Genomic DNA, 11347 nt, shown 5'->3' with positions numbered 1-11347 from the left:
AAAGAGTGTACATTTGGGGGGGTTAGTTGATTTCACCAGGCTGACGTCCTTATGTAAGTAAGTTATTCAACTTTTCTGAGGATTACTTACTCCCCCTTTAAAATGAAGGTGATATTAGCAATGCCTCATTGGATTATTATGAAGACTGAATAAGGCAATCTATGCAAAGCACTTTGTTTGATGTATGAATATTAGTTTTTTTTTTTTTTTCCTGGCAGCCCGGGTGTGATCCCTGGTCAGGGAGCTTGATCCTACGTGCAGCAACTAAAAAATCCCGCATGCCACAACTAAGACCCGGCACAGCTAAATAAATAAATAGGCCTATCAACACACCAGGGTATAGGGAAACAGTAGAAAATGAAGTTGAAAGAGTTGTTTGGGCTCAAATAGTGGAAGACTTTAATTGACTGGTAAGGCAGCCAGAACATGACTTTCATTTTGCTGTCAATGGGTGTCTGTCTGAGGAGGAAAGGGGCTGATCACTTGGCTAAGTTTTAGGAAGATTAATCTGGCTACAGACTGCTGAAGGGAGCATTTGTAAAGAATCCAAATATGGAAGTAACTGTGCTACTGCCAACAGGGGATTATTAAGGCTGGGCATTGAGGATGAAAAAAATAGGTATGAGAAATACTGTACATAAATATTTATATAATTTGGCCACAAAAAAGTAAGGGGCAATTCCATTGGTCTTTTATAATAAAAATTTTCCAGAAAATTATGTTTGTCATCAGAATTCAGTGAGGCACCTAATTAATCCCCAGCACCTAGAGTTATACAGAAAGGGCTGCAATAAATATTTATTGTTGAAGGAAGGAATGGATTAAGGGTAACACAATTTTAAGTTGAAGGAAATGGAGAAATGTAAAAGGGTGGAATTTATGAGTTATTAAATTTTAATTTTTAATCTTTTAGATATTCTAGGGAAGAAGGAACCGTAGAATCTGGAATTGGGGATGTGGCTATGAAGTAGAACACATCCAACCTTTCACAGACTAATAGACTAGCTGATTATCTTACACTGTATTGGGCCATTGCTTTGAGAGCAGTGTCTCAACACTTTTTGTTCTTTGTTGCAATTTAAGACCTTTTCCTTCTTCTAATCTTTTTTAGTGGTGATTGCTTCCTATCACTCTCAACCTCATATAGGGCTTTCTACTTCACATTTGTTCATTAAGACAGGACCTAGAGAATACTCACAAAACTTACCAATTCAAACATAATTGGTCAAATCATTTGATTTTAGAGTAAACGGCCAACTGAAGGTGTTCCTTTTTACTACAACACTGTGGAAATATTAGTTGGATAGAAATCCAACTTCTAGAAATTCAATTTCAATCACTATAGGTGGCAGAAAAAATGAAAGTCACTTAATTTTCGTCACTAACTTTCACTGACCAAGAGCAAAGATTTAAAAACCTGTGTAACCTTGGAAGTACAAGCTAGAAATACAAAGAAAGACTGGATTTGAGTTGCAATTAAAACTTGGGTGAAAATTCTCAGGGAAATAGTTTGAGACAGATGATGAATATAAATATCTTGATTTAGAGAAAAAAAGGAACACTTTGATCTCATGAAAATTAAAATCCTTTGAAAATTCTTCTTAGGAAGCTAATAAAATATTCTCAGCACACTTGAAAACATTCAAATGTATTTACTTCTGTCTGGTTTCAAGACCAGCTCATCAAATAAAATATATTCTATACAATAAGCTAATCATCATTTTCTGAGAAGAACATATTTTTAGGAACTAGTCACTTACAAATTAGGGTTCCTGGAATGGACAGTCAGTTAAATTGTCTCTCATGGCTGGTCAATGTAGATAAACAGCTGGCTCTACTATTCAAAATGTACTAATAGGTTGTTTGAACCAACTGGTCAATTTAACATAACTGGTCAAAATTGGTCAGTTTGAGAAGAAAATTTAAGAACTAGAATTATCTAGAGTGATGGTTCTCAGCCTTGCCTGGATATTAGAAATACCTGGGGCACTTTTAATTATTCCTGCATGTGGTCAGGTTGTTCGGATGCTTAAATCAGATTCCCTGGGGCTAGAAATATCAGAAAGGGAATGTAAAAATACAATACCTTTTAAAATCACACCCCCAAAATAAAATACTTAGGAATAAACCTGATCAAGGAGGTGAAAGACTTATATGCTGAGAACTATAAAACAGTAATAAAGGAAATTGAAGATGATTCAAAGAAATGGAAAGATATCCCATGCTCTTCGGTGGGAAGAATTAATATTGTTAAAATGGCCATACTGCCTAAAGCAATATACAGATTTAATGTGATCCCTATCAAATTACCCATGACATTTTTCACAGAACTAGCATAATCCTAAAATTCATATGCAACCATAGAAGACCCAGAATTGCCAAAGTAATCCTGAAGAAAAGGAACAAAGCAGGAGGTATAACCCTCCCAGACCTCAGACAATACTAAAAAGCTACAGTAATCAAAACAGCATGGTATTGGCACAAAAACAGACATATGGATCAATGGAGCAGAAGAGAGCCCAGAAATAAACCCATACACCTACAGTCAATTAATCTTCAACAAAGGAGGCAAGAATATACAGTAGCAAAAAGACAGTCTCTTCAGCAAGTGGCGTTGGGAAAGTTGGACAGCTGCATATAAATCAATGAAGTTAGTTAGAACATGCTCTCTCACCATACACAAAAATAAACTCAAGAGGGCTTAAGACTTAAACATAAGACATGACACCATAAAACTACTAGAAGAGAGCACAGGCAAAACATTCTCTAACATAAATCGTACCAATGTTTTCTTAGGACAGCCTCCCAATGCAATAGAAATAAAAACAAAAATAAACACATGGGATCTAATCGAACTTACAAGCTTTTGCACAGCAAAGGAAGCCATAAACAAAGGGAAAAGACAACCTATGGAATGGGAGAAAATATATGCAAATGATGCAACCAACAAGGGCTTAATTTCCAAAATATACAAATAGCTCATACAGCTCATCAACAAAAAAAAACCCAATCAAAAAATGGGCAGAAGACCTAAATAGACATTTCTCTAAAGAAGATGTACAGATGGCCAATAGGCACATGAAAAGATGCTCAACATTGCTGATTATTAGAGAAATGCAAATTGAAACTACAATGAGGTACTACCTCACACCAGTCAGGATTGCCATCATTAAAAACTCTACAAATAACAAATGTTGCAGAGAGTGTGGGGAAAAGGGAGCCCTCTTACACTGTTGGTGGGAATGTAAGTTGGTGCAGCCACTATGGAAAACAGTATGGAAAACTCTTTCTCAGAAAACTAAAAATAGAATTACCATATGACCCAGCAATCCCACTCCTGGGCATATATCCAGACAAAATTCTAATTCAAAAAGATACATGCACCCCTATGTTCACAGCAGCACTATTCATAGTAGCCAAGACAGGGAAACAACCTAAATGTCCATCGAGAGAGGAATGGATAAAGAAGATGTGGTACATATATACAGTGGAATACTACTCAGTCACAAAAGAGAATGAAATAATGCCATTTGCAGCAACACAGATGGACCTAGAGATCATCATACTAAGTGAAGTCAGTCAGAAAGAGAAAGACAAATACCATATGCTATCTCTTATATGTGGAATCTAAAATATGATGCAAATTAACCTATCTATGGAACAGAAACAGACTCATGGACATATAGTACAGCCTTGTGGTTGCCAAGGGGGAGGGGGCTGGGGGAGGGATGGAGTGGGAGGTTGGGGTGAGCAGATGTGAGCTTTTATATACAAAATGGATAAACAACAAGGTCCTACTGTATAGCAGAGAGAACTATATTTCAATATCCTGTGATAAACCATAATGGAAAAGAATATAAAAAAGAATATATGTATGTGTAACTGAATCGCTTCTGTACAGCAAAATTAACACAACACTGTAAGTCAACTATACTTCAATAAGCAAAATTAAAAAAAAAAAAAAGGAATTCACATATCGGTACCCAAGAGGTGCCAGGAAATGCCAGTGTGCCATCAAAGCTAAAAAGTACTGATGTAAATCAAAATTCTAAAATGGGAAAGCCCTGACTAATGAGTTGCCTCTTACACCTTCTGATAGTATTTGAAAACCAAATAACATCTACTGTTGATGATTATTTGTGAGTTCAAGGGTCCTGTTATAATGGCCAATGATCTTAAGTTTTCTTTTAGTATAACATGCCACCCATGAAAATATGGAATATTAACTTTTTACTAGTTAGTACTTACCAAACAAAGTAGGAAGTAAATACTAGGAAAATCATGATAAGAAAACCACCACCTGAAACGCCATAAACCCAGATTTTCACTCGGCCATCTGTTTAAAATAGAAAATAACAAACTTATCAACAAAAGCTTTATTTCTTATCTAAATTAGTGTATTATTTATTTCTCAGCTGAATTCTGAGATTTGCGTAAGTCAGAAGCATAGGTGGAAATACCCACATGTGACAGCTATCAAATGTCAAAAAAGTCTATCATTTTTTCACAATAAGACCAGAAATCAGTACTTCATAAAATCTAACAACTGGCAGGATATTTTGAATTTACTTTCATTTGTATATACTTCTAATACAAAAGTACTACAAAACATATACATATGTGTACAAGTATATATTATTTTGGACTTGTTATCTGCTGGAGTTAAAAAAAATAGAACCAAACAGTCTGATCTATTTTGTGATGTTTACTGTGTGAGGTATACCCTGACTGTATGTATGGTGTGCGTGTGTGTGTATAAATTTGAGTTGTTTCTGGAAATCTCATGGTTTTTGCTCTGTTTTACATGAGCGCACAGTTAACTAAACTTAGAATTGCACTGATAGTAGCAATGCCTCAGCATCTCAAAGGAACTATGTTCCTTTCTGAAAGATATACACACAAAAGGTTCATTATACTACATGAATGTAATTAACTGTGGGTCCAAAGAACATATCAACATCCTATGCTAAAGACTTTCATGAGATGAAAAACAACCAAAATCTATTGTAAACAACACTTGTTTGGAGGAAAAATCACAATTACTTTCCATTGTATTATGAGTACCTATTACAATTTTTGCTTACAAGACACTTTCAAGCCTCAATCAGGTTTTAGAATGAGGTTTCAGTGTAGTAATGATATATTTCTATGGTCATAAAACCTTTAACAAAGCTTTGATTCTTCTCTCTTTGAAACACTAATGATGAAATCCCCTATTCTGAATTTTTTACAATTGCAATAAGAAAAAATAGTCTTTCCTGAGTGAGAATGCATCTGTCATCTTATTACCCCTTCACCTCATAGAGCTGAAGTATTGGAAGATACAGTGTTTTTCAATCCCTAGTACCGAGGTATGTGGTCCATGACCTTTAAGCCATGTTACTTAAGAAGAATCAATATAGCTTTTTATAACAGCATAATGGATAGGATCAACGTTCAAACTATTAAAAAAAGATAATGTAGTGAAAAGTCAATCTTCCTGCCACCCTCTCTGAGCTCCCTACACAGCCACTACCACTGTAACCAGTTTGCTTGCGAGCCATCTTACAGTTTTCTCTGCACATGCAAGCAAATGAGTACAAACACAAAATACCTGCACTTTTTAAAAAAGACACAAATGGTGCGTATCACTCACTTTGGTACTTCTTTTCTGCGTCACAATATATATTGGAAATATTTCCATGCTAGTTCATAAAGACAGGTCTGTCTCATTCTTTTTAATACCTCTATGAGACATATTGCACAGTTGCATCTATTTTTGTTTTTCTGTTATTCTACTTATAGACATTTAGGTTATTTCCACTCACTTGCTATGTAATAAGCAGTCATATAATGAATGTCATTTACATACTTCTCTTAGTATACGTGTGTATATTTGTATGATGAATTCCTAGGAGGAAAATTTTAGGCCAAAATGTATGACAGATTTTTGCCCAATTGCCCTCCTGAGAGGCTGCTCAAGTTTACAATCTCATCATGAGACCCTAATGAAAGTTATTAACTCTCCCCAGACTAAATACATATTTTACATATATACTTACACACATACATACATATGTATACAATAGTGTATATGTGAATATACATATATTTGTGTATATGTGTCTTTGTGTGTGTATCCGTATATATATACACACACACATATGCACATACACGTATACTCACATATGTGCTATTGATGCTTTAGTGAGACCTCCAAAGGTTAAGGACCTCAAGTGTGGATTTGAACACTCATTTCCCTGGAACTTCACCCTAATTCTCTTCCTGAAATAGGGTCTACGAGCAGTGGGTGAACCTAGCTATATTTCATATCACGCTTCCCTCAAATTTAAGTCTATTGCTATAAATTAGCTAAATGTCACTAAACGTCACAAAATGAATAAGATATTTTTTGAGTACCTATGGCATATGCCCTGACATACACAGGAATCAAAGCTGGAGTAAGATATTGTGGCCATCCTTAAAAGTTAGTTAAGGAGTGTACATCTTGTTTCTTCCTCTAGATGTAGGGTCCTTTGTGCCCGGGCTCTGGTTTTGCTTCATTTAAGCATGTCATCGAGGCACTTTGGTATGGCCAACGCCTAGGGTCTGGCAGGAAAGTTCCCAAGGTATATTTTGGCCGAGCTTTGTGTGTCTCTTCCCTCTCAATGCTCCCTTCCCTCAATCATTCACAGCATTTTGTTTTCTAGAAGAGGTACGTACAGTAGGCACAGAGAATTTTGCTTTCATTTTCTGCCCACTTCACAGAGTGGGAAGTAGAGACCAGTGCTTTGTAAAGACCTTATTGGCCTGCCTTTCAAACCTTCCTGTCACTTACTGGTGGTATGTCCTTGGTCAAATTAGTTTGCCAATTTCAGCATCCTAATCACTAAAATGGGCATAATGGCATCTCATTATGTGCAAGAACATAATGAGTCATGCACCACAACCAGCATGGAACCACAGGGTACACAGAAAGCATCTAAAAAATGTTCATTCTTGTCCTTAATACCCACTAATTTTTGAGTCCTGCAGGCCTGACAATGTGCTAATAGTCATGACAGTTGTGCAGGGCAGGTGCCTCTAGATTGATTCGTAGATGAGGAAACAGTTCCGGAGAGGTGAAGAAACTACAGTCAGTCACCAAATCAGTACCTTCTGAGCTATGATGCCAGTTAAGGTCTGTTGGCCTCTGAAATTGATGCTCTTTACTATTTCACTGGTGTTTCTCAAACCAGATAGGGTCCCTGGACATTTCCCTAGGTACCTACCTGCATGTTCCCGAGAATCTATTACAATTTTTGCTTTTAATTTCAATTATATACACAAATTCACAGTTATAAAAATAAAGTCTTTGGCAGAGATAATTTACAATTCAAATATTTTTAAAGATTAATATTTTGGTTCCTTAACTCAGTGTCTCTTAAACTGGGATTGACAGACTTATCTTCAACCACCCCATGAGAACATTTTACACCACACAACACTCAAATTTCAGAAACCTTGAACTAGACCATGTTGCTTTTTTCCTTCTCTCCTCTTTTCCTTCTTCCCTCCATTCTTTCCATCATGAGCAGTGGTCACAATATGAACGCCAATCCCCCATGAGAGAATTTACATTTCTGACTCATAACCGATAATGTACCTGGATCAAGGGGTTGAAGAGACCATCCTTTAAAAATATCATGTATTTTTGAATTCACAGGTCTGTTTTTCCCAGCAAGATTTTTCACATCAGCTTTTTTGTCCTCTGAGCCAGGTACTTTCATGCAGTAATCCAGGAAACCATTGGATCTCATGATCTCTGTATAGCCCTTCTCACAGCCGCAGACTCCACCCTATAGCAGAAAAAAATGTTTACGGTTACACAGTGAGTTGTGTAGATGAAACAAGAACGCTTTAACTGCTGGAGGCACTTAACATTCGCATGGTATGTCATGGCAATTTAGGGTTTTCCAGCACCAGACTTGCCAAAGAGGTGAAAATTCAATAAATATAGTTCATCTTTTTTTTGAATTCCAAAGTCAACCCTTAAATAAATCATCAGTTCTTTCTAGTGGTTTATAATTCTTATACCTTCCAAATATGAAACCACAATTCTTTGTCAATAGTGGGCATTAACTACAACCTTCTCTCTCTTACAGAGATGTTTAAAGCGTCTACTTAAACATTAGCCTCAACCCTTCCCCCAGCTGTTTCAGATTGCTGCCCACTCACTCCAACCTGCCCTTGACACTGAGAAGCAAAGCAACAGGAATTATGTACATATCTTCTTTGAGTTTTATGCTCTTTGAGGTCTATTTCTGCCTCTATCACTTTCTGCCATTGATCACTAACTAGTCTGAACTGCCTCTCCACTCAAAGGCTTAGTTCTTCACTCAGAGGAGACAGCCCAAGACTGTGGAGAAAAAAAGACTTCACCAAAGGCATATGTCCAAGAGAGGGAGGAGAGAGAGAGGGAGGGAGATAGATAGAGATATTGATATCTTGTAGTAATCCGAGTGTCACATCACATCATCACATTCCTAGTTGGCGTCATGACAATATGACCTTCATATTTGTGGATTCTTGGTAATTTTCATGTACAATAAACCTCTCCAAGAAACTGATTATGATAAAGTATAACGGACAAGGATTTCTATCTGTCTCTGGAAGTGAAAATGAAAATAACTGCTCTTCCTTCCTTCAGCAAACATAAAATCAATAGAAAAGAATAGAAAATAAGCATACGATTATGAATCTCTATAACTCTGCTGTTAGGGCTCCTCACATAAAACTATGTCTGGAATTTTCTGAACAGCCTTAATAGCCACTCACGTCAGTCCTTATGCATCAGCCAGATTTACTTAGGTCATCAACTCTTGAACACATGATTTTGAGGAGCAACAGATACTAAAACTAAAAATAGGGTACCACAATCTTCCACAAAAAGTAAAAGTCAGAGACTTCCCCGGTGGCGCAGTGGTTAAGAATCCGCCTGCCAATGCAGGGGACACGGGTTCGAGCCCTGGTCCGGGAAGATCCCACATGCCACAGAGCAACTAAGCCGGTGTGCCACAAGTACTGAGCCCACGCACTGCAACTACTGACGCCCACGCACCTAGAGCCCGTGCTCCGCAACCAGAGAAGCCAACGTAATGAGAATCCCACACACTGCAATGAAGAGTAGCCCCCACTCACCGCAACTAGAGAAAGCCCGCGTGCAGCAACGAAGACCCAACACAGCCATACATACACACATACATATTTATTTTTAAAGTAAAAGTCAGAAAAGCATATAATTAATAAATGCCTACAGTTTAGCTAGCACTCCTATAATAATGCCAATTATTATAGTATTTCCAGTGGTTCTAATTGAAGACATTATTCAGTGTTCAATGGGGAGAACTAATTACGAAAAATTGGTATATGCTCAGCTATGCTATGAAAGCCATCTTTTCAAGATGCATCTCTATTTAATAGTTTGAGTGAAAAGTTGTAACCAGTCACATATGCCAAAGTTTCGAGGGAAATGGTAATTTATGTTTTATTAAAGAGGGTATCCAGAGAGTTGGGGGAAAGCCACACCTTCTACTTAGCAACAGCCTTAGCCCATGAAGTTGCTGCTGATTTCTTTTTTTCCAAACTGGAAGCTTAATCACTCACTCGCTTTTCTGTGGTAAAGAATTAACCTAACTTGAAGTAGAAGAGCCATATTAACAGGATGGAGCATTTGAATCATTTTTAACCAAATCATTTTTGGAAAGAACACACTATAAGAAGAAACTCGTTTCTTTGAAAGACAGGGCACACCTTTCTTCTATGCGCACCGCACACAATGAGTGCCACTGTTGAGAATACATGGCACATTTTGCATTAATTCCTGAGCAGTGGTTGATGGGAATTAAGGCAGAGAAAGGGGAAGAAAAATTTCTGCTTTAAAAAAATGTATACACACACACACATATAATTATTACCCATAACCACATATTCAACTTATGTAAAATCAACTAAAATTTAGACACAGTACAGTAATCATAGTGTAACCAATTTTAATACATAATATTTAGCAAATATGAACATGCCCTTTTTAATATCTTTCAAAATAGTTCAGGTATATGAAAGGCTAAGAAGGAGGAAATAAATCAACTGAGAACACGTTGATAAATAGAGGATAAACAGAGCTAACCTAGATTAGATATCTGAAAGACGGGGTCGGCTATAGGTGGATTTAGAGAAAAAAAGGCTGCTTTCTTGAACACATGCCCTGGAAAGAAATTCTTAATAGCTGTGATTACTCCTGCAAATGCCTCTCTGTGGTACTGTGGGCCCACGGAATTGCTACTTGGGCTGCAGGAGACTGGAAAACATCTGACAGCATACATATAAACACAGAGATTACAATACTTGTCCAAGCCTCCAGCACATGACTCACCTGTGTACAGTAGGAGAAAGGTTTTCTGCAGGCCGGGTTACACTGCCGAATAGCAGCAGGGCGTGCCTGAGGGGAACAGCCTCCTACAAAGGAAATCCCACCATCATTTACAGATTTTTCTATGATGAATACTCATTTCTTTTCCTCTCTGGCACTGGCTACCTTGTAACAGTATTATCTTTAAAAAAATCTGTTTTCTGACAGTATGGCCCAGTTTTATATGGTTGATTACAGTACTCCAGGAAGGACTGTTTGAGATGGGAAACTCTGCTACAGTAGAGAAGCTGTTTACAGTAGAGATTTTATACCTGCGCATTGGCAATGTGATTCTATCATATGGCCATGCTTGAGGGCAAAGCCTGTGTGTGTCAGGATCAGTAAAAGAACTGATGAAATCTCAAGTGAAGCTCAGGAGCAGAAAATATATATGCGTGAAGATCTTTCTACATATTTTTTTTCCATCTCCCGCATACCCCAACTAGGCACTAGACCAATTCCCAACAACCAAACGGCAAAAGAATGCCACTAATCAATTCATGGGACCGCAATATCAAACATTTTGGTAACATTTTAAATGTATTTCAACCCGAATACACACACACACAGTCACATACAAACTCCCACACCTATTTTTAACAGCAAATGTATACACTCCAGGAAGGATAATCATAGATCTGACATAGTACTTGCAGGTCCTTATTAAATATTTTTGAGTAAATGGATGGAATAATGTCTCTATAATCTGAAAATCACTGAATATTAGTCATGCCTTCCTGGATTCAAGGTACTAAGCACAGGAGTTGGCATATTACTCAAGGGCAGTATTGAAACTATATTTATATACTACTGGTTGCATTTATAGATTCTAGCCTCTGCATTACTATAATTGTCAAACAATTATAGTTTATGATTTTGTAACTAGCGAAAAGCTTTGGGCTTAAGGCTGTGTAGGGA

The 11347-nt window shown here is 37.2% G+C and overlaps 1 protein-coding gene across 1 annotated transcript in view; it reads right to left on the bottom strand.

Moving 5' to 3' along the window:
- THSD7B (thrombospondin type 1 domain containing 7B) overlaps positions 1–11347 on the bottom strand; it is a 701170-nt gene that overhangs the window by 5351 nt on the left and 684472 nt on the right. The window contains exons 25-27 of the mRNA XM_007456952.1: positions 10394–10476; positions 7625–7817; positions 4249–4336 (exon numbers count right to left, since the gene is read on the bottom strand). Of these exons, the coding sequence (XP_007457014.1) occupies positions 4249–4336; positions 7625–7817; positions 10394–10476 (364 nt within the window). The remainder of the gene's footprint in view (positions 1–4248; positions 4337–7624; positions 7818–10393; positions 10477–11347) is intronic.

This window comes from Lipotes vexillifer, unplaced genomic scaffold (genome assembly GCF_000442215.2).
Source record: "Lipotes vexillifer unplaced genomic scaffold, Lipotes_vexillifer_v1.1 scaffold1211, whole genome shotgun sequence".
In the NCBI taxonomy this organism is placed as follows: domain Eukaryota; kingdom Metazoa; phylum Chordata; class Mammalia; order Artiodactyla; family Lipotidae; genus Lipotes; species Lipotes vexillifer.
This window is presented reverse-complemented; position numbering and strand designations above follow the sequence as displayed.